This window comes from Heptranchias perlo, chromosome 33, assembly GCF_035084215.1.
Source record: "Heptranchias perlo isolate sHepPer1 chromosome 33, sHepPer1.hap1, whole genome shotgun sequence".
NCBI classification, from domain to species: domain Eukaryota; kingdom Metazoa; phylum Chordata; class Chondrichthyes; order Hexanchiformes; family Hexanchidae; genus Heptranchias; species Heptranchias perlo.
In genome coordinates, this window is record NC_090357.1 from 18,973,349 (window position 1) to 19,001,124 (window position 27,776).

At 41.8% G+C, this 27,776-nt stretch overlaps 1 protein-coding gene across 1 annotated transcript in view; it reads left to right on the plus strand.

Annotated features, from left to right (window-relative positions):
• LOC137301270 (cystathionine beta-synthase-like protein) overlaps positions 1 to 12,366 on the plus strand; it is a 32,703-nt gene extending 20,337 nt beyond the window's left edge. Inside the window, exons 12-16 of the mRNA XM_067970728.1 lie at positions 1,466 to 1,534; positions 2,046 to 2,180; positions 4,256 to 4,364; positions 5,843 to 5,927; positions 12,074 to 12,366. Coding sequence (XP_067826829.1) covers positions 1,466 to 1,534; positions 2,046 to 2,180; positions 4,256 to 4,364; positions 5,843 to 5,927; positions 12,074 to 12,213 — 538 coding nt within the window. The 3' untranslated portion in view covers positions 12,214 to 12,366. The remainder of the gene's footprint in view (positions 1 to 1,465; positions 1,535 to 2,045; positions 2,181 to 4,255; positions 4,365 to 5,842; positions 5,928 to 12,073) is intronic.
• The last annotated feature ends 15,410 nt before the right edge of the window (positions 12,367 to 27,776 follow it).

Genomic DNA, 27,776 nt, shown 5'->3' on the forward strand with positions numbered 1-27,776 from the left:
TGTGGGATTTTAGTGGAATTTAATGTTGTTCCCTCTCCTATTCTTACCGTTGAGCAAGAGAAGCCAAAAAGAATATGGATTGGCTACATCACCATCCCAGAACAAGTGGATGGCTCTATTATAACTATTGGTACCACGAAGATAAGTTTTTTGAGCTCCCAGCCTTGAGTAGTACATGTCAAGAGCACATATTATAATATTGGAGTGCAGAGGATAGTGCACTTGTACACATCCTGCCTGATTTTTCAACCATTTAAATTAATCCTCTGTGACCAATTTATGTTATGTGTTCCCAGCTTGTGCTGCTCTGTCCCAGGAGTGAAATAGCAGAAAACTACCCCAATAGTTTTTCACCACTATCTGTAGGGAGATGCCTGGCCAACTCTTGCCAGTTGTCCAAGTGACCTGATTGTATTTATACTTCCAAAGTGTAGGGAGTCACAAGTGCAGACATATCACCAGTCTGCAATGAAGCCTGTTGGACCATTACTGAGAGTAACCCATGAGCAAGCCAGGAGCAAAGAAGTGGAACTTTTAGCCCAGTTGACACCAAGCTTTGATCTTAAAAACTGTAGGAAGAAGGGAAGACTAATTGAGATAATTCTGAGGTCCTAGGGAAGAGGGAGTTGGAGTAGGAGATTGTGCATTGAGCCTTAATTTTAACTAGGGTTGCGAATCGCCCAGGATTGTTCTGGGCTCTCCAGGAATTAAAGATTAATCTCCTAGATACTGGTACAAGGACCCCGAGAGATTGTCCGATAATCCACCCGCTGCACTCCAAGTACTGCTGGTCCCCTTGTGCCTCAAAAGTGTACAATACTTCCCTTTACCATACAAAATCTTAGCACATTCCGTTTTTGCATTGGTAAGCTGCAGAACGAGCTGGCGCCCGTTGACAATCACTGACCCATGAGGAAGGAAATCCCTGCCGACTAAGTTCTCGAGCATCGACACTCTGTCCGCCCACCACCGCGATTTGCAACAGGTCGAGGCTGCAGGTCTGCCCGATGGCGGTGAACTCATCCTGCGGTTTTGTTGACCAGAGGGATCAGGTCCTCCATGACCCGGTTCCACATGGCTCCTGGCGGATTTTCCCAGCGACTTTCTCCCAAACACTGTCACTCTCACCAGCTGCGGGAAGTCACATGATGCAACTCCCGGAATATGTCCAACCGGAGTTGGCAATCCTAATTCCAACACAATGAGGATTCAGACAGGAGAAAGAATATGAATGAAACCAATGGTGTATATTGGGAAGGTTATAAGGGCCGGTAAACATATTTTAATAAAAAATTAGACAAAGTTATTGAAATTTAGGAAGACTTTAGATACCTGTTTGTTGTGCGCACCAAGAACAATCTATGGACTAATCATCCAGGATTGAACTTTCTTTACATAGTGTTTGGATTTCTGTAATTTAACTGAGTATCTCTATTTATTCATTCTTTACCCTGTGCTGATGTAGGTCAAAATTTCTCAGTGACAATTGGATGGCACAGAAGGGGTTTCTGCGTGCAGACTGTGACCAAGAAAGGTACAGAATCAAAGTTAACTGACTGCTTCTCCGATGTGCTGATATAATCAAAAGATTCTCTGTCTCACTTATCAGGTAACGATTGTAAACATGAGATTTTCATACACAGGAATAACTCTACTTCTTAGAAAGCACAACCTTCACCGTAAGATTATAGATAAATTATATTAATGGTGAATCTGGATAAAATATCGGTGGCTTTACTAGATATACTTCAACTCTGGTTTCGAGGTGTAAGTGTTCGACTGATGTGACAATCAGAATATCACGAATAGCAATGGGTGCTAAATGTTCGAAATGTGGGCATTTTAGTCAGTCTTAAAACTATGACAAGACCACTTAGAAAAAGTCATCTGCCCCAACTAAAAGCTTCATATTTGTGGCCATAATGAAGATTTCTACCATGAACAAGAGACTACCAGACTGATGAGATTGGGGTGGTAAGAAGCATTGTGGTATCTCAAGTCTTTTGTTAATGGAATTGATTTGTGGTGTCTTTTGGTTTATGTAGTTGGCGGAATATGTCGATCAATCAGATGAAGCTTCCCACAGCTCTGACTGTCCTTCCCACACTCACCTGCCAGGATACTATCCAGATTCTCAAAGCGAAAAGCTTGGACAATGCAGTGGTCATTGACTCCAGTGGGTAGGTACTGTCCCAAGTATTCATTTCTGGTGAAAGAGCCAATTTTCTACTAAGGAATAATTAATTGCATCACATAAGTAGCCAAAGGATATTCAATGATAACTGTGGATATAGAATTCACAAGCAAATGGAATAAAATCTTTAGTTCAGTTCCCTATTACTGTATGTAATTATTTTCACCATTTTGGTTTAACAAGAATTTTTAAATGCTTTTTCAAATGGAATCGATTAAGAATGAAGACTATTAGGAGCATGCAGAATGGCTAATAAGTCATGTGAGACACCTTACAATCACTGGAGACTGGCCACCAAGCTAGAACTCGATTTAGTATTGGTTCAAAATTAAATTCATTGAATAATTGAAGCCCAAACAGAATACGTTGCAGCTAGAGTGATGAATTCCCCTCACTATTAAATTATAAATACATTTTTTTTGTTGCAGCTATTTACAAAATTGAATTGGCGACTTATATTTTAATTACATAAAATACCCAACTGATTGAAACACTTATTTAGACCAGCAGATCTTTTGTGGCATTACTTGTGGTTAGTCTGGAGCAAGGGGGTCGATCGTAACTGTTTCTGTTGGGCAGGAAATTTGCCCGACAGAAACAGTCATTGAGTGATCTTCAGTGGAAAGGAAAATCAGGCCTTAGGATATTTTACTACGTTATAGGCACTGTATAAATGCAACTTGTTGTTGAATGTTTAGTTGCTAATCTGGCCTGCCCCTTTTTTGCTTCCGTTCAAGTAGTAAACTCATGAGGGGACTTACAACTGCTTGTAAATTTCAGGCTCCTGGTCAATTATGGGTTTCTCTTCCTTTTTTTAAAGATTGTTTAGCGTCTGTAACAGAGTTTGATGTCTAGGATGCAATGTTTGCATTTACTAGATGTACTGTTTTTAATATATTACTAACAGATGTTCCGTGGAACTGACCCCAGTAAATTGGATGATACTCTGTGTATCCATGTATTATTCTGCTGCTAAGTTGTAACTATAATACTTTAAGCGCACAAAAGCGGATATTTTCTAATCGATGTTATTTTAACCCCACTGTTAACTCATTTATTTTAAATGGGTTAACACCAGCATTGAAACAATACCAATCAGAAAATCAAGGCTATAATCTAATTATTGTTAAGTGAACATTGGATTAAGTCAGAGTTTAATTGCTGTTTAGGCTGCATGATTTTTTAAGTATATTTAGCAAGATTATTCAAAAGTTGGACATTCTGTCTCCTGTGTCAAATTACTGCCTTTGTTTCTTCATATTTTTGAAGTGTAACACAGAAATTAAAGTTTGCACTTGAAGTGCCAAATGAGAAGGCCTAAAAGGTATGATGAGCGAGAAATGTGCGCTGTATTTTTATCATATTTTATCTACAGTTGGATTTATAATATGTAGATAGATAGATATATAGATAGATAAAGATATTGCACTGCAATTTTTCAGTAGAATTTCTCACACGTCAAACATCTGACTGACCAGAAAAAGAATGTGTGGGAAAAATTCTGCATTCCTGAGTAATTGCCAAGATGACTTCACACAACCATTCCCGTTACCTTCAAGGTATTTATTGCTCTCTCAACTGCAGACTTCCTAAAATTGACTATCAACTCTGCAGCTTGTGCACAACTTTCTTATCACATAGTTCTCAAGACAGCAGCCAAAATTAAACTCTTCAGCACATATTCTAAATAGAAACAATTGAATTTGAGGCTGGTTTCTAGCCTTGATCAAAAACACAGAGCGAGGCTCATACGATTTATTCTGGACATCCATTATACGATTGACATGAAATAATACACTGATTGATTGTGAAAATACCAGGGACACCCAGTGGAATGGATTCTATTGCCTGGTGTTTGCCAATTCTAGTTTTCTAATTCTAATCACAAAGCACAGTTTGAGCTAGTTGGAAATCACTTTAACACTCCAAGTAGTTCTGCAGTATGACTCTACACAGCTGGATTATTTCTGAAATATAAGCCTGTTACAGACAGATTATCACTATGGTTGGTATTTTGATAGACATGTAAATGGGTAATCATTGTTTTTAATTTGTCTGCAGCGTAGTGCTGGGTATAGTAACTCTGGGAAATATCACGTCATCAGTTCATGATGGGAAACTGCAGCTCACCGATCCAGTGTCTAAAATCATTTACAAGCAGTTCAAAAAGGTAGGCAATTCTCCTTATAACTCGCATGTGCATTCTGTGAGGTTGGCGCCTCATTAGTTTAACTTAACTGTATATTTAGGAAATCAGTACTCCTTCTGAAATAACTATAAACTATTGTTTTAATGCTGATTTATCTATCACTGGATATGATTAGAAAATGACATTAGGATTTAAAACTTGACACATTTGTGACATATGAAAGAATTAGTGTTCCTTAAAAAATTAAGGTAACATCAATTTAAAGCTCTTCAATGAAAAGATATCTCTTGAATCACAAATTAAGTGAGTCTGACCTTTGCTCTAAGACATTCTGTTTTTTTGTAGGTTAAGGTTCTTTAAGCAGCTAATGAGCTTGCATCAATGTCTGGGCAGTCATTTGCCATGTTACAATGAGTTTACATAAAAATCGCTGATAGTCCAAAAATAAACCCCATTCTTTCTCTAATATGAAGTGGCTACACTGGATGGGTTATCAATGAATAGATCCAACAATTCTATAGATGCAGCCCCAGTAGACATTTGAGATGTGGATACAGTGCTGTGTTTGTGCATCATTATTATTTTAATGTTTTTAAATCATTTCTATCATTTTACCACCAGGTGGAGCATGTAAACAGTATTTTGGGAAGGGTCTCAATGTTTGAAGATTCTGCTGCTGTTTTCTTTACATTAGTTTGAATAATTTAAAATATTTATTGCATTTCTTTTCTTGGCTTGAGATGTACTCATGTAATTGTGACATTGTAACACATGAGAGGGCTACCACTGACATCCTAAGGCTCATCTTACAGTAATAAAATCACTCTTGATATTTGAGTGTCTTTGTTGCTATAATATTAGAGTGTGGTACAGTGACACAATTACATAAGTTGAAAACATTTTTAAAAATTGGCCGACTTACTGACTGAGCAAATTAATGTTGAGAAAATGCTTTGGTCATTTTTATTTTGTTTTTTTATTTCTCTGGCTACTTGACTACTCTAACTCATTCTTTCCAAAGAAAGTTGAGGACCTTCTTGCCTCTCAGTTTTTCTTTCTTCTTACAATCTATACAACTCAAGCTTGGTGTCACCTAATCAATACACCTTTATTTATCCTTTTATTTTCAGGCGGGAGCTAATCGGTGATGGGTATTCACTATTGGTATCATTGTCACTCAATGGGTTAATATAACAGTTCAATCAGAAAAGTCTATAATCTGCAGAAGAATAGTACCTACACGAGACAAGAAAAGGTTTTCCACATTTAAATTATTTAATAAAGGTAGCTGATAATATTGTGACTTGTCACAACTTCTCATATAATGATAATATTCAATACACTGCCTCTGTTTAACTGTGGAGAGGACTATGTTTCTCTCTCCACCGATGCTGCCTGACCTGCTGAGTGTTTTCCAGCATTTGCTGTCTTTATTTCAGATTTCCAGCATCTGCAGTATTTTGATTTTGCCTCTGTTTAACTATTTGTTTTTTCAATAGGTGAGTTTAAATGACACTCTTGGAAAAATCTCTCAGATTTTGGAGCTGAATCACTTTGTCTTAATCGTTCACGAACAAATTCACTGTAAGTTGTGGTTGGTTTCATCGAGTTGGTTATAAATACAGCCATAAAAACCACTGCATAACAAATGTGTCATTTGTCAACAAATCAAGATGTAGAATCAGTCTGGGTGGAGTTAAGAAGCACCAAGGGGCAGAAAACACTGGTGGGAATTGTCTATAGGCTTCCAAACAGTAGTGGTAATATAGGGAACGACATCAAATAGGAAATTAGAGATGCATGTAACAAGGGTACTACAGTAATCATGGGTGACTTTAATCTACATATAGACTGGCCAAACCAAATTAGCAATAATACCCTGGAGAATGAATTCCTGGAGTGTGTACGAGATAGTTTTTTAGACCACTACAGTGAGAAGCCAACCAGGGAACAGGCTATCCTAGATTGGATATTGTGCAATGAGAAAGGGTTAATTAATAATCTTGTTGTGCGGGGTCCTTTAGGAAGTGAAGTAGTCCAATCTGAAACCAGGGTCCTAAATCTAAAAAAAGGAAACTATGAAGGTATGAGGAGTGAGCTGGCTATGATAGATTGGGAAGCTTCATTAAAAGACATGACGGTGGATAGGCAATGGCTAACATTTAAGGAGCGAATGCATGAATTGCAACAATTATACATTCCTTTCCAGCACAGAAACATAAAAGGAAAAGCGGCCCAACCATGGCTAACATAAGAAATTAAGGATAGTATTAGATCCAAAGAGGAGTCATATAAAGTTGCCAGAGAAAGTAGCAAGCTTGAGGATTGGAAGCAGTTTAGAATTCAGCAAAAAAGGACCAAGAGATTGATTAAGAGGGGAAAAATAGAGTATGAGAGTAAACTTGCAAGGAACATAAAAGTGGAATGTAAAATCTTCTACAAGTATGTAAAAAGAAAAACATTAGTGAAGACAAATGTAGGTCCCTTACAGTCAGAAACGGGAGAATTTATATTGGGGAACAAGGAAATCGCAGAGCAATTAAACAAATATTTTGGTTCTGTCTTCACGGAAGAGGACACAAATAACTGCCCAGAAATGCTAGGAAACCAAGGGACTAGTGAGGAGGAGGAATTAAAGGAAATTAGTATTAGTAAAACAATAGTGCTGGAGAAATTAATGATTCTGAAAGCCGATAAATCCCCAGGGCCTGATAATCTGCATCCCGGAGGACTAAAAGAGGTAGCCATGGAAATAGTGGATGCATTAGTTGTCATCTTCCAAAATTCTATGGATAATGGAACAGTTCCTGCAGATTGGAGGGTGGCAAATGTAACTCCACTATTTGAAAAAGGAGGGAAGATAGAAAACAGAGAACTACAGACCAGTTAGCCTAACATCAGTAGTGGGGAAAATGCTAGAGTCAATTATAAAGGATGTAATAATAGGACACTTAGAAGGCACTAACGGGATTGGACAAAGTCAGCATGGGTTTATGAAAGGGAAATCATGTTTGACAAACGTACTGGAGTTTTTTGAGGATGTAATTGGTATAATAGATAAGGGAGAACCAGTGAATGTGGTTTATTTGGATTTTCAGAAGGTCTTTGATAAAGTCCCACATAAGAGGTTAGTGTGCAAAATTAAAGCACATGGGATTGGGGGGAATATACTGGCATGGATTGAAAATTGGTTAACAGACAGGAAACAGAGATTGGGAATAAATGTTTTTTTTTGGGGTGGCAGGCAGTGATTAGTGGGGTACCACGGGGATCAGTGCTTGGGCCCCAGCTATTCACAATATATATCAATGATTTGGATGAGGGAACCAAATGTAATATTTCCAAGTTTGCTGACGACACAAAACTAGGTGGGATTCTAAGTTGTGAGGAGGATGCAAAGAGGCTTCAAGGTGATATAGACAAGTTGAGTGAGTGGGCAAACACATGGCAGATGCAGTATAATATGAATAAATGTGAAGTTATCCACTTCGGAAGGAAAAACAGAAAGGCAGAGTGTTATTTAAATGGTGATAGATTGGGAAATGTTGATGTACAAAGGGACCTGGGTGTCCTTGTACACCAGTCATTGAAAGCAAACATGCAGGTGCAGCAACCAGTTAGGAAGCAAATTATATGTTGGCATTCATTGCAAGAGGATTTGAGTACAGGAGCAAGCATGTCTTACTGCAGTTATACAGGGCCTTGGTGAGACCACACCTGGAGTATTGTGTGCAGTTTTGGTCTCCTTACCTAAGAAAGGATATACTTGCCACAGAGGGAGTTCAGCGAAGGTTCTCCAGATTGATTCCTGGGATGGCAGGACCGTCGTATGAGGAGAGATTGGGTCGACTCGGCCTGTATTCACTCGAGTTCAGAAGAATGAGAGGGGATCTCATTGAAACATCTAAAACTCTCACAGGGCGAGACAGATTGGATGCAGGGAGGATGTTTCCCCTGGCTGGGGGGTCCAGAACAAGGGGTCACAGTCTCAGGATACAGGATAGGACATTTAGGACTAAGATGAGGAGAAATTTCTTCACTCAGAGGGTGGTGAACCTGTGGAATTCTCTACCTCAAAAGGTTGTGGAGGCCAAGTCACTGAATATATTTAAGAAGGAGCTAGATAGATTTCTAGACACAAAGGGCATCAAGGGGTATGGGGAGAGAGTGGGAATATGGTATTGAGATATGATCATATTGAATGGCGGAGCAGGCTCGAAGGCCGAATGACCTACTCCTGCTCCTATTTTCTATGTTTCTATGTGTCTAAATGGCACATGGTGTATGAAATTCAGAACATGGTAAAGTAACATGACATCATTCCAATCTCTCTTGAAATTTTGCAGCAAATCTACTTCAGCGGGATACACATGTTTCTGCCGACAAATTAGATAAATGAAAATCTCATTCACTTTTGCTGTCCTATGGACCTTTAAAATGAACTTGTGCAAATAGAATGCAGAGTATAACAATCTCATGCCACCACATAGGTGCTCACTGTTACCTGTGGGTGTTAAAAGGTACATAAATTCTACCACAATATATCCACTTTGGTCTGACAATTGTATGTCCATCCATACTAGTGTGATTTATTGTGTATCAAAAGATCTTGTATGAATGTAGAAAGCATTTAAATTCAGTGAACTAACACCTACAACATGAATATTAGTCTCTCAGCTTGATGAGCAGAGTTTGAATTACACCCTCAAGTGATAACAGCACTCAAGGTCTCCCTTAAAGAACTAGAGTTTTTTATTTGTTAGATCCATCAGTGGAATAAGAGGAAATCTGTTCCTACCATACCCAAGAGCATCTGCAGGCATGACTGTGTGCAGATATCTGCAGATTGAACCATCATACCTTCCTGACCAAAAAGAATATCTTGTTGGGGTTGACAGAGGGAAAAAAAGCATTTCCATGTCCAGTAAATAAGCTTCATTTCATAACTTCAATCTTACTGAACATTTTTACATATAATCCAAAGAGATTTTTTCCCTCCTAAATTTTCTTCTTTTATCGCTGGTCTTGTGAAGGCAATGACTCGAGTTTAGGATGTTAGTCCTTCTGGACTTCACCCAAATGGTCGTTCTTCATGTTGGTCCTCATCCAATGTCTCGAAGTCACAGAACTGTAATCAGTGGCAGGTAACCTTCACTCTCCTGGGACACACTAGGGTGCATTTCAATGGAATGAAAATCAGACAGGTTCTATAAAGGGCAGGTGATCTATCCCACCAGGTTACTGACCAGGCAGTGAAGATGAAAATCTCCCCCAACTGAATCTCCTTCCACCTCCACCACAGCATAAACTATAGATTGAAACTTCGATCTTTCTGATCAATATGGCTCACATCCACACAACTCAATATATTTACACACTTGCCCTTTGTGTTGCTCTCCAAAGTATATTTTTTAAAATCCTTATACAAAATTGACAAAGTGGAAATAATTTTCACACTTTTTATTCCAAAGCCTTGTACAGGACAAATTAGATGCATAACCCCAATTTCAGAAGAGCAATGTTTACTGCCCAGTGTATACCATCTCTGTCTCTCATAACCCCAAGTTTATGATTGAGTGAGACTTCAAATTTAATACCAATTAATGTGTTGTGAGCAATTCTGTGTTGTGGACTTATGCCAAGCAGAAGCTTGGTTGAGTCCACCCAAACTCATTTCATTTAAGATCCTTACAGCTTGAGAGAGAGACATGACTTCAATTCCAACAGTCGAGAATGGATTTAAATCCAGGCCCCAGAGGTGACAGACATTGTAACCCACAGTGTAACCTAATTCCCTTAGTAACTTTTTTATGATTCTAATAGAACCTCTTAATGGATACCCCCTTTATTCAAATATTGAGCAAGTATTGGAGTACAACATAGGGTGAAAATGAATGCCTGAATAAGACTTCTTTTAACCTTTTCATTCATCTTCATAAGCTATATTTTACTGAAGCATAATTGACTTTCACTCATGCTACTGGACCATTTTTATATTCTTTTCTATAAATATTCTTTGGCTACCTTGGTATCACTGACAGTTTTGCCACAGTTTCGCCTATGGTAGGAGTTAAAATAATTTCCTGTTCAAACCATCACATATCCACTTTAGATCTTTTAAAAAAAAATTCATAGAATCCTTCCTACTTGTTTTCCTTCAGACAAGAGTCCAAAAGAAAAATAAAATGGCTTAGACAAAAGTAATAGCTTAGTGGTGGAATTTAGGTCAATTCTGGATTGGAGATGAAGACCACTGAAGAAAGAAAAGGGATCCCAGCAACCAATTTAGAAAATGACACTGCCCCCCACCCCGCTACAATGGTTTAATGGGCAGATGCACCTCACGGTGTTGGACAAAGCCATGCACATCAAAAATTCCCAGGTTAAATTCTTGATCTATGCTCTGTTAGCTGACCTCAGTGAAGACAGGGTACTATAGTTGACCTCAGTGCCCCTGGAAGCAAAAAAATTCAATGAGAGTTCCCACTCCTGATAGCTGTCCAGTGACTTCTACTAGAAAGAGTGCATGTTGAGTGAGAACACGATTAGGCTTGGCTGCAATGCTCTATATTGCCAAATAACCTGTTGGTGCTCAAAGGGGGTGATTTTAAGAGGTAAATGCGAGTGCATTGGGGGCGGGGGGTGGGGGGGCTCCGAAAATCGCATAAATTCTGCTCGGATATGGATGCTGGCTCCAACCCGCCGGCTTCCGAGTTTCCCAGGGACCCACCTGTCTGCGCACAGGCAACCCAAAATCGGAAGTCCCGCCGGCATTAAAGACGATGGGATGACAGTTAAAGAGCCAAATGTACCTCATTGAGGTACTTAAGGTACTTTACCTGTGACAGATTAAGTAGTTAGAAAGGTTTTTAACTTAACTGGGCGGCTTGCCCACCGCTTCTGATTCAGGTCTGGTGAAACCAGGCATGAAGGGCCGGATCAGGCAAAAGGAAAGTAAATAAAATAAATAAAAAACCATGCAAGGAAGTGAAAACACTAATTGCACCTACTTTTGAAACCTGCTCCGATGTCCGATGTCTCCCATTCTGATGTCCCCTTCTTCACCTCCCCCAATGTCCCCCCATGTCACCCTCTTCACCCTCCCGATGTTGCCCCGATGTTCCCCTCTCCCCCCAGATGTTCCCCTCTCTCCCCCCCCAATCTTCCCCTCTTCCCCCCCCCCCACCCCGATCTTCCCCTCTACTACCGCCCCCCCCCCCCCCCCCCCCGCCGATCTTCCAGTCCAGTGCCGGATGACATCCTGCTCTCTCTCCTTCTCACCGCACCCCCCAACTTCGCGTTGCAGCTCCTGATGGCAGCCAGCCTGTCAATCAGGCTAGCTGCCGGGCGCGAAACCTGGAGAGGACATTAACCTTTATCAATCAACGTGTGAACGCATCGGAAATGGTAAGTTTGGTTCATGTGGTTTGGCCACTCATCCAATCGCCCCCTCACCCACTGCCATCCCGCCTCCCCGCTAATATCAGGGCCAATATCTCAGCTCATGAAGAATGGGCACTTAAGTGAGTTACCAAAGGCCCGCTAGTTCATGTGGAATGGTACCTTGAGGAAGAGGGAAAATTGGAAGGAAAATTAGTGACACTGGCAGAAGTCACCCACCCATCCGCTTGGCTGGGAATGGTCTAAGGTATAGAGTTTCACCATGATATCGTCAATGCTTACACCACTGAAGACCTAAACTACATTTATTTTTTCTGTTTATGTTTTAGGTAACGGCAGTGGTGAATGTGAGAAGAGAGAGATGATGCACGGTGTGGTAACATTTACTGATCTGATAACCTTTCTCAGAGCCAAGAAGAAAAGAATGGCAACAGCAGAAGAAAATCAAGCCACAGATTTTAAAAACTGATAGGATATCGATAGCATCAGCAATGTGCTGGATTTTGTTCTTAATTCAGGTTATTCTTTCTTGCACGAATCTTGCACCAATTTTGTTTTAATATAAAATAATTGTAACATGTGGTTGCATGTTATCAGCACATCCAGCAAATCACAACTTGAACCCATTGTAACTAATAAAAGTGTCTCTGAGACTTAAGAGTATTTCAATACTTTGTGCAACATGAGCCAACTATTATAAAACATCTGCAAACAGTACAAGAATGTACAAGAATATCATCCCAGCTATCACCAATAACACAAACTTCCCTTATTTTATTTCCAGCCATGATGTTTATCACCTTTATACCCTGATCAATTCATTACCATTGACTAAAAACCTCTATTTTGATATCACCAATGAAAGGCTTTATGAATGATCATTTAAATGCAACAAGATCAGCTGTCCTGCCTCTATTCCTTCCTCCTTCCCACTGTCCCCCATTCACTTCACACGCAGACATGAACAATACACAGGACATTAGTAGTCTAGGCAGAACTAGAGCTTGTATGGTGAAATGAAGTCAGTGGGGACAATGGCCAGCTATAAGAGGGTGCCAGGGACGACCCAGGTATGACCCACCCTGCAAATCTCCATCCGTGATATGGAGGGTCAGCATGCTAATACTCAGCATCACTGCACTAACCAATTTGAGCATGCCTGGTATAACTTTTCCTTGCATATATAACAACTGCTTCAGTGTGAACTCAACCTCAGCGGCCAACGTTGTGGACTTTAAGTAGAGATTTGGGAGGAGACCAGGAGCTGATCAAAAACTCTATAATAAAACCGTCTTTCACATTCGCAGACACATTTATCTTCTACTTTACTTTTACTATGTTGTGGGACAGTTGGGGGGGTCATTGCTGAGTCAATTAGAACACTTAATAGATCATTCTGTGGGTAAGTATTTATTCTGAATCAGACAGAACAAAGGTCACTGAACAGCCACACCTATTTATCTGTGACGTTAACTTCGGGTGCATTTAAACTGTAAGTTTCGTGTCAGTGTGAAGCAATCATTTTGCATCAATGTTAAATTTGCAATGTAAATCCAAAGTCAGGGTCCAACCTGACCTCATAGCAAAGTGGAATGAGACTCCCTAGTGGCACCTTTTAAATTTCCCAGATCTTAATTCACCCCCCGTTCTCTGAACATTAAAAGCAAATTAACTGTTGGGAGAAAACTCTACATTTGCTTTTATCCAGGCACAGACAGAGCTCTCTCTTGGGCAGGATGATTAAGGCTCCAACCACTTAGGAGCCAAGCAGTGCACACACGTTTCTGCCCGGCTAGAACCTGCTCCTCCTGGAGCCTACAAGATAAATGAACATTTAACTAAGCTGGGCCTCTTCTCTTCTATCGCCCATGGAACTTATCGGAGCCTGCAAAGTGCAGGATCCAACCTGCTCCAACCTAAAATGACAATTTACGTCATTGGACCCCGATTTCCATGTTCAAAAAGCCTCTTGCCTGAATCAGGCCCATTTTAAAATGGAGCCAGCCGCATTACTGGTGTTAAAACAAGGACATATAAGGTAGCCAAACTTAGTGGGAGGATAGAAGATTTGGAAGTCTTCAAAAGACAGCAAAAAGTAACTGAAGGATTGATTAAGAAAGGGAAGATAGATTATGAAAATAAACTAGCAAAAATATAAAAACAGATAGCAAGAGTTTCTACAGTTATATAAAAAGAAAAAGGGTGGCTAAGGCAAACGTAGGTCCCTTAGAGGATGAGACCAGGAAATTAATGGTGGGAAACATGGAGATGGCAAAAATGCTGAACAAATATTTTGTTTCAGTCTTTACGGTAGAGGACACTAAGAATATCCCAACACTGGACAAACAGGGGGCTCTAAGGGGGGAGGAGCTAAATACGATTAAAATCACTAAGGAATTGGTACTCAGTAAATTAATGGGACTCAAGGTGGATAAATCCCCTGGACCTAATGGCTTACATCCTAGGGTCTTGAGGGAAGTGGCAGTAGGGGTTGTGGATGCTTTGGTAATAATTTTCCAAAATTCTCTGGACTCGGCAAAGGTCCCGGCAGATTGGAAAACTGCTAATGTAACACCCTTATTTAAAAAGGGTAGTAGGCAGAAGGCTGGAAATTATAGACCAGTTAGCCTAACATCTGTGGTGGGTAAAATTTTGGAATCTATTATTAAGGAGACAGTAGCAGAGCATTTGGATAAACACAATTTAATAGGACAAAGTCAGCATGGCTTTACGAAGGGGAAGTCATGTCTGACAAATTTGCTTGAGTTCTTTGAGGACATAACGTACAGGGTGGATAAAGGGGAACCAGTGGACGTAGTGTATTTAGACTTCCAGAAGGCATTCGACAAGGTGCCACAGAAAAGATTATTGCTCAAGATAAGAAATCACTGGATTGGGGGTAATATTCTGGCATGGGTGGAGGATTGGTTATCTAACAGGAAGCAGAGAGTTGGGATAAATGGTTCATTCTCGGACTGGCAACCAGTAGCCAGTGGTGTTCCGCAGGGGTCGGTGCTGGGTCCCCAACTCTTTACAATCTATATTAACAATTTGGAGGAGGGGACCGAGTGTAACATATCAAAGTTTGCAGATGATACAAAGATGGGAGGGAAAGTGGAGAGTGAGGAGGACATAAAAAACCTACAGGGGGATATAGACAGGCTGGGTGAGTGGGTGGAGATTTGGCAGATGCAATACAATATTAGAAAATGTGAGGTTATGCACTTTGGCAGGAAAAATCAGAGAGCAAGTTATTATCTAAATGGTGAGAAACTGGAAAGTACTGCAGTACAAAGGGATCTGGGGGTCCTAGTGCAAGAAAATCAAAAAATTAGTATGCAGGTGCAGCAGGTGATCAAGAAGGCCAATGGAATGTTGGCTTTTATTGCTCGGGGGATAGAATATAAAAACAGGGAGGTATTGCTGCAGTTATATAAGGTATTGGTGAGACCGCACCTGGAATACTGCATACAGTTTTGGTGTCCATACTTAAGAAAAGACATACTTGATCTCGAGGCAGTACAAAGAAGGTTCACTCGGTTAATCCCGGGGATGAAGGGGCGGACATATGAGGAGAGGTTGAGATTGGGACTCTCCTCATTGGAGTTCAGAAGAATGAGAGGCGATCTTATTGAAACATATAAGATTGTGAAGGGGCTTGATCGGGTGGATGCGGTAAGGATGTTCCCAAGAATGGGTGAAACTAGAACTAGGGGGCATAATCTTAGAATAAGGGGCTGCTCTTTCAAAACTGAGATGAGGAGAAACTTCTTCACTCAGAGGGTAGTAGGTCTGTGGAATTTGCTGCCCCAGGAAGCTGTGGAAGCTACATCATTAAATAAATTTAAAACAGAAATCGACAGTTTCCTAGAAGTAAAGGGAATTAGGGGCTATGGGGAGCAGGCAGGAAATTGGACATGAATTTAGATTTGAGGTTAGGATCAGATCAGCCATGATCTTATTGAATGGCGGAGCAGGCTCGAGGGGCCGATTGGCCTACTCCTGCTCCTATTTCTTATGTTCTTATGTTCTTAATGGGACAGTAAGGCTACCGATCCCATTTTGAGGCTGTTACTGTCCCGAGTACGCCAGGCGAGGGCACTCAAATTCGACCCCCTTCATAACTGAGCTAGGTCTTTGTTACCAACTCAGTAGGTAATATTCAAAACTCCTGGTTACCATTATCGTGGCCTAGATCTCAGCCAATAACAAAGATAACATCATATCATCATCACAATGAACTCAAAACAATATGAAAAGATCCAGGGTAGTTTTTTTTAGATATTGATGATTTTCCATCAGTGGAAAATGAAAGTAAATGAGATATAAATTCTCACTTAAGACGTGTTGGTGGAAATGTTTTCATTTTACAGCATGAGTTTAAAGCAGCAGTGAAGCTTTACCACTGGGTGCATCAAAAATAGCAAGCTGGTAAATTACTGCTTCGACAGATTCAATAAATTTTAGATGCATCAACAGGGAATTTCTTCGAAGCTTCTCCCACTCCACTGCCATAACTTCACCCAAAGAGTGGTGGAAACCCCATTTACGTGTGGAAACAGAGTTTGCGCTACACTTCCACTGACGTTACATCAGTGCAGCAAAAGCAGCTCCAAGGAAATTCCCATTCATTGTATTTTCACCAGGCAACATAGTTAATGGCTCATTTTATTCAGGTATCATTCCTCTCCCTTTCAAAACTGCCATCAGCAGCTTCTTCTCAAAAACCCCAACTCTATCTATCCTCTCCAACTACCACTCTTTCTCTAACCTTCCTTTCCTCTCTAGAGTCTTTGAATATGTTGTCAATCTGCTTTGTACCCACCTTCCCCCAAATTTCCTGTTTGAATGCCTTCAGTCCAGATTCCACACTCCTCATAGCACCATGATGGCCCTGGCAAGTGTTCAACTTGCAAATGGTGACCCAGGCTTTTTTTGCTATTGTAGCACAGATTTGTAGTTTCAATCAGCGGTCATGTCACTCCTTTCTGATGTCTCTCCATTCTGAATTTCCCCAAGCCTAATGGTTTCTTCAATGAAGGGATCCGGGTCAAACACTTCTGAATAACCTTTAGATTGTTGCCTTGTTCGTTCTGGAAGTCCAGGTACAAATAGTGTCTGACATTCCCCGGGATGTGCTTTTGGACAATCTCGCACACCATGGAGACAAATTCTCCATAGTGTTCTGGCGGCGGAGCAATATTACAGATGGATTTATCCAATTTAGAGATAAGGCCTTCCCAGTCAGCCTTTCTGAAGTTGAATCTCAGCAGGTACTTTGTTTTCCTGGGTTGAACTGCAGCCTCTGTTGTCACATTATCAGGAATGGCTGAACAGGCTGGGGCACCTTTATCTAGAAAAGAGAAGGCTGAGGGGTGACCAGATACAGGTCTTTAAGATTATGAAAGGGTTTGATAGGATAGACATAGAGAAGATGTTTCCACTTGTGAGGGAGACCAGAGCTAGGGGCCATAAGTATAAGATAGTCACTAATAAATCCAATGCAGAATTCAGGAGAAACTTTTTTATCCAGAGAGTGGTTAGAATGTGGAACTTGCTACCACTCGGAGGGGTTGAGGCAAATAGCATAGACGCATTAAAGAGGAAGCTAGATAAACACATGCGGGTGAAAGGAATAGAAGGTTATGTTGACAGGGTTAGATGAAGTAGGGTGGGAGGAGGCTTGTGTGGAGCATAAACACCGGCATTGACCAGTTGGGCTGAATGGCCTGTTGCTGTGCTGTAGATTCGATGTACTCGATGCACTGGTCTATGCTGTGAGCTCAGGATTGCTCCAATGGCCCTCCTTTCGAAGTTGCCTGTATTATCAGAGATGACGAACCAGAATTCCCCAATGTGCAAAGATTCATCTATGCAAATGATCTCTGCATTGCCATGAATTGGACAGATTTGAGGACATCCAGCACATTCGAACGGACTCCCTGAATTTCCTTGGAGAATTCTATTGCACGTTGTTCTTGAATGCCAACGCATGTGTGTGCCTTCCACCTGATACACAGTCAGACCGAGCAAACACTCCAGATAATGTGGAATGGTACAATTCTTGAGCATTATGAGTATCCATTGTACCTTGGGGTCACAATAGACCAAACACTGACATTCAAAGCGCACATCTAAATGTTGAAAAAGAAACTGAACTCCAGGAACTGTGTACTCTAGAAACTGGCCAACAAAAGATAGGAAGCTGACCCCAAAACATTCTGAGCAACCAGTCTCACTCTGTGTTACTGTGCTACTGTGCCCCAGTATGGTCATGTTTGAGTCATGCACAGAAAATCTAAACTGAACATTCAATCCTGTAGGATCAACACAGGGACTTTGAAACCCAGTTCCGCACTGTTGCTATACTGCCTCGTGGGGATTGACCACCATCAGTGGGATACCTTCAATAAAAAGGAGAGACAAAAACAGACATATGATCCTAGACATCCACTGTATGGATCCATTGCATGGACATATTCCACCGGCTAAGAGGCTGCTGCCAAGAAAAAGTTTTGCCTCTGAAAATTCCTTACCCCAAAATACCATCGTCGAAGGCTACAGAGTAACAAAATGCTGATGATCTTGGAGAACCTGTTTCCTTCAGAACAACTCTTTCCAGGCACTGACCTCAAACACTAGTGTACTCTAAATTGAGCACGAGCTGGTGCAAGAATATTGGAAATAAGGAAAAAATTGACATCTTTTTCTTAAAGCTACTAACCATCATGCTCCGCAGGCTATGCTGCGTATTTTGCTGAGTATACAACTTATTTTGCTGAATTGTAAACTGTTAACCATAATATCATAAGGTTTAGAATAGCTTTGGAAAAGGACATGGACCACTCTAAAGTAAAAATACTCAATTGGAGGAGGGCCAATTTCAATGGGATGAGAACAGATCTGGCCCGGGTAAATTGGAATCAAAGATTGGCAGGCAAAACTGTAATTGAACAGTGGGCGGCCTTTAAAGAGGAGATGGTTCGGGTACAGTCTAGGTACATTCCCACAAGGCAGAAAGGTAGGGCAACTAAAGCCAGAGCTTCCTGCATGACAAAAGAGATAGTGAGTAAGATGAAATGGAAAAAAGGGGCGTATGACAGATGTCAGGTTGATAACGCAAGTGAGAACCAGGCAGAATATAGAAAGTTCAGAGGGGGAGTGAAAAAGGAAATATGAGGGGCAAAGAGAGAGTATGAGAATAGACTGGTGGCCAGTATAAAAGGGAATCCAAAAGTCTTCTACAGGCATGTAAACAGTAAATGGGTAGTAAAAGGGGTGGTGAGGCCGATTAGGGACCATAAAGGACATCTACTCATGGAGGCAGAGGGGATGGCCGAGGTACTAAATGAGTACTTTGCATATGTCTTGATCGAGGAAGAAGATGCTGCCAGAGTCTCAGTAAAGGAAGATATAGTTGAGATACTGGATGGGCAAAAAATTGATAAAGAAGATATACTTGAAAGGCTAGCTGTACTGAAAGTAGAAAAGTCACCTGGTCCGGATGGGATGCATTCTAGGTTGCTGAGGAAAGTAAGGGTAGAAATTGCAGAGGTAATGGCCAGAGGAGGGCTTTTGGCAGATACAAAAGGCTAAAGATGGAGGAAGCCCTAGAGGAGTACAAAAAGTGCAGGGGGATACTTAAAAAAGAAATTAGGAGATCAAGGAGGGGCCATGAAATAACACTGGCGAGCAAAATAAAGGAAAATCCTAAGATGTTTTATAAGTATATTAAGGGTAAGAGGATGACTAGGGAAAAAATAGGGCACATTAGGGACAAAAATGGCAATCTGTGTGTGGAGCCGGCAGATGTAGGAGGGGTTCTAAATGAATTTTTTGCATCTGTTTTCACTATGGAGAAGGACGATGTAGACATAGAAATACGGCAGGGGGACTGTGATATACTCGAACATATTAACATCGAACGGGAGGAGGTATTGGCGGTTTTAGCAGGCCTAAAAATGGATAAATCCCCAGGCCCGGACGAAATGTATCCCAGGCTACTGTGTGAGGCAAAGGAGGAGATTGCGGGGGCTCAAACACATATATTCAGAACCTCTCTGGCCACAGGGGATGTGCCAGAGGACTGGAGAACCGCTAATGTAGTACCATTATTCAAGAAGGGGAGTAGGGAAAAACCGGGGAACTACAGGCCAGTGAGCCTAACATCAGTGGTAGGAAAATTATTGGAAAAAATTCTGAAGGACAAAATTAGTCTCCACTTGGAGAAGCAAGGATTAATCAGGGATAGTCAACATGGCTTTGTCAAGGGAAGATCATGTCTGACTAATTTGATTGAATTTTTTGAGGGGGTGACTAGGCGTGTGGATGAGGGTAATGCAGTGGATGTGGTATACATGGATTTCAGTAAGGCCTTCGATAAAGTCCCCCACAGGAGACTGGTCAAGAAGGTACGAGCCCATGGAATCCAGGGTGCCTTGGCACTTTGGATACAAAACTGGCTTAGTGGCAGAAGGCAGAGGGTGATGGTCGAAGGTTGTTTTTGTGACTGGAAACCTGTGGCCAGTGGGGTACCACAGGGAACGGTGCTGGGTCCCTTGCTGTTTGTGGTCTACATTAATGACTTGGATATGAATGTAAAAGGTATGATCAGTAAGTTCGCTGATGATACAAAAATTGGTAGGGTGGTAAATAGCGAGGAGGATAGCCTCAGTCTGCAGGACGATATAGATGGGTTGGTCAGATGGGCGGAACAGTGGCAAATGGAATTTAACCCAGAAAAGTGCGAGGTGATGCACTTTGGAGGGACTAACAAGGCAAGGGAATACACAATGAATGGGAGGACCCTAGGCAAGACAGAGGGTCAGAGGGATCTTGGTGTGCAAGTTCACAGATCCCTGAAGGCGGCGGAACAGGTAGATAAGGTGGTAAAGAAGGCATATGGGATACTTGCCTTTATTAGCCGAGGCATAGAATATAAGAGCAAGGAGGTTATGATGGAGCTGTATAAAACACTGGTTAGGCCACAGCTGGAGTACTGTGTGCAGTTCTGGTCGCCACACTACAGGAAGGATGTGATCGCTTTGGAGAGGGTGCAGAGGAGATTCACCAGGATGTTACCAGGGCTGGAGTGCCTCAGCTATGAAGAGAGACTGGGAAGATTGGGTTTGTTTTCCTTGGAGCAGAGGAGGCTGAGGGGGGACATGATTGAGGTGTACAAAATTATGAGGGGCACAGATAGGATGGATACTAAGGAGCTTTTTCCCTTCGTTGAGGGTTCTATAACAAGGGGACATAGATTCAAGGCAAAAGGCGGGAGGTTTAGAGGGGATTTGAGAAAGAACTTTTTCACCCAGAGGGTGGTTGGAGTCTGGAACTCACTGCCTGAAAGGGTTGTGGAGGCAGGAACCCTCACAACATTCAAGAAGCATTTGGATGAGCACTTGAAATGCCATAGCATACAAGGCTACGGACCAAATGCTGGAATATGGGATTAGAGTAGACAGGGCTTGATGGCCGGTGCGGACACGATGGGCCGAAGGGCCTCTATCCGTGCTGTATAACTCTATGACTCTATCTTCCAAACATCTGCAGATACGGGGGTAGTGTCAGAGGACTGGAGAATTGCAAATGTTACACCCTTGTTCAAAAAAGGGTGTAAGGATAAACCCAGCAACTATAGGCCAGTCAGTTTAACCTCAGTGGTGGAGAAACTTTTAGAAATGATAATCTGGGACAAAATTAACAGTCACTTGGACAACTGTGGATTGATTAGGGGAAGCCAGCACGGATTTGTTAAAGGCACATCGTGTTTAATGATCCTGGTAAGAGTTTTTTGATGAGGTAACAGAGAGGGTAGATGAGGGCAATGCAGTTGATGTGGTGTATACGGACTATCAAAAGGGTCTAGACAGAGTATATAAAGAGAAACTATTCCCAATGGCGGAACGGTAAAGAACCAGAAGACATAGATTTAAGGCAATTGGCATAAGAACCAAAGGCGACATGAGGAAAAACATTTTTACACAGCGAGTGGTTAGGATCTGGAATGCGCTGCCCGAGGGGGTGGTGGAGGCAGATTCAATCATGGCCTTCAAAAGGGAACTGGATAATTACTTGAAAGGAAAAGATTTGCAGGGCTACGGGGATAGGGCGGGGGAGTGGGACCAGCTGGATTGCTCTTGCATAGAGCCGGTGCAGACTCGATGAGCTGAATGGCCTCCTTCCATGCTGTAACCTTTCTATGATTCTATGATGCTATGACTTGTGACTGATCCGTGTTACCCTCCTTGCTAGACATGGCAACTTCGTGATATAAGAGAACAATGACCCAAAAAGGAGGAACAATAATCCAAAGATAGCAATAAGACCAGGACCATGGCTAGATAGATAGTCAATGCTACATTAAAAAGGGTCTTGTGGTTAAACGATTAATGTTAAAACAAACTGATCATCTTGAATTCTTTGAAAAATGTATGCAAAAGGTTCTTGTGGTGAAATGAGTAATGTTAAAACAAGCTGACCATCTGGAATTCTTTCAAAAACAACTTTGTTAATCAATAAGAGTCTTATGAGTGTTGTTCCATATTTGGTGGGAGTTTCCTGCTTGGGGGGGAGCATAAAAACCCAACGTCTTTTGAACTCAGGGCAGAGGAATCAGCGAAGACCATCAGCTGTCGAAAAAGCGTTTAGTCTGAAGATGACACCGCAGTCAGAAGAACACTTGACTATCAGAAGATTACCTCACTGTGGGAAAACTTGAAACAGCCACGTCGCCAACTTAATTATGACCTCTGCCCAGAGATCAAACAGGGTAATATTGTTTGATCTTTGTTGTCTAAATATTTGATACCTCTACATGTTTGATTTGGCTATTAATAAATGAGACATTGATTACCAATTGGTGTCACCTCCGAATCTGTTACACTGGGTTGAGAATATGACCACGTGGAAGCTGTGAAATGATCGCAGAATGCAAAGCCTAGACAAACACTTGAGCACTGCTCGATGCAGTTCCCCTTGTCAACAACCTGGACTCCCAAGAAACTATTCAAGGTAAATGACAACACTGGATCCTGGCTGCCATTTTGGAGTGAAAAGCTATGAGGATCATGATAATGACCCTAAAATGATAAAAATAAGTGACTCTATAATTACAAGCAAATTACAGTAAGTGAACCTCACTTTCAAACAGACTATCCCGAAGTTAACTGGTTCTGTTACAGGCTGTACATGTTTATACCTAGGCCTGGCACCTCTCAGTCTCCCTCTCACCTGCGAGAGAGAGAGAGAGGGACAGATCACAACAGAGAGAGAAAAACAAAGACAATCCTCTGACTCCCCCCTCAACTCTGTACATCAAGGATTTGATTACCACCTTGAAAGAATTAGCACTTCTGCTTCCTATGGGGACTTATGATACCCATACACCTGGTTCAGCTAGGCACCCCGCTGGTCACAATGAATGAAAATTATTCTATCATAATGGAAAGAAATACCAAGGAGCAGACCTTAATGGATCTCATTGTGTCAAAAGTAATGTAACATGCAAAAATAAACGGTGTACGATGGCTACCCGGTTTGGTCTACCCACCCAGGAATCATCCAAATTAGCATTCTAAATGGCTTGTGCTGCTCTGGTATTTAACCCTCTGTAAGCTGAATCTAACTTTATGGCAATATCATAAGATGAATTCAAACAAAATGCTTTCTAGGAGATATAGATAAAAATCTCAGCATGTTACAGTCATTTACACATTAGATTACAAAAGATCACATTTCAGCTGCCTTGTTGGTTGCCATTCTCTCCATGATGGACTGCAGTGCACCCATTTTTTGGTTCAGCACATTATTCATCCTTGAGGTGGATCTTTCCATTTTTTTTAAACCTCTGATCAATTATAGTGGGTATGATACTACAGTTTACTTTCAGTGCTACAGCATCTAATTTTGAAGACAGGTCCAATAATTTCTGTACTGACCTGTCTTCCTGCTTGGCTTAGTTCTAGGACATCTGTGACCTTTCACTGACCGAGCTAATAAAGCCTTAACCAGTGCAAGAGCTACACCCTCCATGCTCAGTGAGTGCTCACGTACTGCTAATTCACAAACCTCTAGAGGTATAATTGGCGCAGTATCTTCACTGGTACCTGGCATAGTTATGATGAATGTGTGCATGCATTCTGGTGCAGGACATGGGGCAATAGTACAGGTTCATTGTGGAGCAGAAAAGGGAATATGTTAGTAGGGGATCACAGATATCTTATTTCACAGTCAAAAGGATTGCTCATGTATACTAATGATAATATTGCATACAAAGCAAGCAATCTTAGGGAATAATTTGTTTCTGAACTATTACCGTGGGCTAAACTAAATATTAATTGTGGTGTTATAATATTGTTTACAATGAAAGAAACTCACTGGATTCATCAGTGGAAAACTCCACATTGGCCTCTGTCACCTTCTCCAGATCAAACTGTTCGATCACATCTTTTCCTCGGTCTATGAAAAGCATCGGTTGTCTTGATAGTCGTCCTTCACGAGTCTTTTTTTTTAACATTTTCTAGCCTCTTGCAAAGTCCTTCATTGGATTGAGACAGCATTCAACCACCTTGTTATTTCCTCCCATGTCTACTTCATGGTGTATGGATTAGAGAACTAGATTCCCAAACCTTAACAGTGAGGGCTACTTCCGTCTTGGTAAATCTTGCCTTTTTGATTTGAAACTTTGCTATCAACATATCAGGATTACAGGCTGCCCTGTGTCAGTAGGGGCCAGCAGACTCATTCACTGCTCATTAAGATGATAGTTTCAATCGAATGTCCTCATTTGCTTTTGGCAGTAAGTTAAATTACTGTTTGTCAGAACATGCCCCACCGTGGCTTTAATTCAACACTTTAAACAATTTAAAAAAAAACACGTCTAAAGGACCTTATTGATCACAAGATAGAAAATCATCCATTTAAGATCTTAAAATAATAAAATGTCATTATTATTTTTAGATCAAATTATTTGTGGCAAAAGACAACAAAGCCTAACTAGATCTTACATACATTGATAAGAGTGCTGAATGAAACAAAAATGATTATTTTACACATGATAAAACATTGTGCTATCAATCAGCGTGCTATTTATTTAGGAGGGCTTAACTAAGATAAGTAGGACCATTAATTGCACATATGGTTTTGAAACTAAGCTGATTTTTTTTTCCTGGAGCTCATTATTTGAGGAAGCATCTCAAAAATGAGTATTAATTATAAAGTTTCAAGCAGTTTTAAATTAATTTGCCTTGGTCACTGAGCCTGAAGGTCACATGTCAGTACAATTGCAAGTTAACAATTGCAACCACAGGACATATATAAATTCATAGTATCGTAGTAGTAGTATCATATGGTACAGCACAGAAGGAGGCCATTTGGTCCATTATGCCTGTGCCGGCTCTTTGGAAGAGCTATCCAATTAGTCCCACTGACCCTGTTCTTTCCCCATTGCCCTGTAAATTTTTCCCCTTGAAGTATTTATCCAGTTCCCTTTTGATAGTTACTATTGAATCTGCTGCCACCACCCTTTCAGGCAGTGCAATCCAGATCATAACAACTCACTGCGTAAGGATCTAAGTATAGATCTGCTAGAGTAACCCTGGGGTCAGCTTTAGAATCATAGCTTCCTGATGACCTTCACAGTGCTATTACTATGATGCTTCAAAATAGTGTGCCCTCTGTAATTTGGGGGGGGGGGTTGGGGGGTGAGGTAGAACAGGTGCAATTCCCTGAAAACATTTTAATATTTTTATTAGTGTATTATTTTAAATGTTTTGTCACGTTAACAAAAGTTTCCAAAAGGTAACCATGGTATTGCAGTTACCCATAATCCCTCATGCATACAATTGCTTTGATTCAGACGCCCATGTGACAAGTCACGCCATTCACATACTTGATCTCAAAGCCTTGGTGAGTTGGTGAAAGGTAACTGAAGGTAGATATGTGGGTTTGTGTCTGCTGGGCTGCACCCATTCCTGCACAAACCTTTTCTCACCGACATCTCCGCTGTGCTGACTCTATTTTTACAGTGAAACTGAATTCAATATATCTTTAGGACAACAGTACCCCATCTGACCATATCTTTATGGTGTTACAGCAAACACTTGATACAATGATTTAATTCTTCTTGGGACATTTATCTACATTAAAGGCATTATATAAACGCAAGCAGTGTTGTCAATTCTCACTTGGAAGTAAGTACATAAAGAACGGTAGATACCCTAGGAATGATGTACTTAGGGAATGATGAATACCTAGTAATGATTACAAAGCAGTAAGTTTGATATCCCCAAATGGATTACGTTATGAGGACAGGTTGCATAAATTTGGTTTGAATTTCCTTGAGTGCACAAGGTTGAGGGATGATCTAATCAAATATTCAAAATAATGAAGGGATTCCACAGGGTAGATACAGAGAAGCTATTTCCTCTTGTGGGGGAGTCCAGAAGAAGCGGGAGAACTAATAGAATAGATAAGGGTGAACTAGTGGATGTGGTGTATTTAGATTTTCAGAAGGCTTTTGGTAAGGTCTCATACAGGGGGCTCTATTTTAGCACCCACGATTGGGTCCGTTCCTGGTGGGGGGGGGTTCGAAAATTGGGGATTCCCGGAGCGGGTCGGGAGCCCGGCTCCATCCCGCCCACTTCCGGGTTTCCCACAGACGCGCTGACATGCGCACGCAGCCCCCGCATGTGGGACTCCCGCCGGCAGGGTGCCACTTAAGCTATTTATCTTGGTATTTCAGGTCGTTTACAGACCTGATTAACAAGATATTTTAGCAGGGATGGGATTTTACAAACAACCGGGACTGTTTCCCGTACTGGGGGAAACACTCCCAGTTCAAATGGACATGTTGCAGCCATCAGCCTGTGACAGATGCAAAGGTCCATTTGACAGGTGTGGGGGGGAGACCCTCACTCATTGCAGGAGGCCACTCTGTCGCTTTGGACAAAGTTTGGCCTCCATCACCCTCCTCCTAATAACAAAATTCACCAACTTGCACACTAACCCCGGGGTCCAGACACATGTACCTACCTTGCGGACCCCCTCAGATGTACATCTTCCGGATGGGGGCCGCCGTAGCTGCAGTCATGACCTCCTCGGAGGGCGAACAGCATCACCAGCCTCGCCGGCCACGCCGTCCACCTCTGACACGTGGAGCTCCACAACACAGTGCTGTGACACATCCACCTGCACAGCAGGAGGGAGGGCAACCGCAGAGAGAGATGCGTCGCAGAGGGCACTACCCTCGCCACAGGGTCAACAGACCGAGGCTCAGCTTCCTGGACCTCTCTGAGCAGCAGTGCGCACGGAGGCTCAGAGTCACTCAACATGTAGTTGTGGACATCTGCAGCCTCCTTCATGCCGACCTGCTCCCGGCTGGCCCGAGCACCATCTTCTTACCTGTCGCTGTCAAAGTTACCACTGCCCTCAACAACTTCTCCTCCGCATCCTTCCAGTGTGCCACCGGGGACATCGCCAACGTCTCTCAGTTGTCTGCACAAAAGAGCCCTGCAAATACACCTACACCCACTCTGCAGTGACACAATGGGTGGCATCAGGTGTGGGTCTTCATTGTGATCCTCAGGAAAGGGCATTATTGCACAAACCAGACAAGATTCGCAAAGACATGGCAGTAGTGGTGACAATATAATATGTAATGTGAGTTGATCAGAAATTAAATATAGTTAAAAACCATGACAAACCCTCAAACACCCTTGTGCATCCCCTTCATGCTCACGACATGTTTGCCTTACGCTTCCTACTGCACATATGTGATGCATGCCCTGTGGCTACAGCACAGGTAGTGGCAGGTTGAGTGAGGCTGACCGTGAAAGAGATGCTTGAGAGGGTGAGTATGAGATAGAGCCATGAGATTGTATGAGGATTGGGTTGAGTGGTAGTGGCGGGATGAGTACTGGCGAGGTGAGTAAGTGCAGGTAAGATGAGGATGAGGTTTGAGTGGGTATGAGGGGTGATGTGACAGAGTAGTGTTGGCAGTGCAGAAGGAGATGTGGGGTGGGGCGGTGA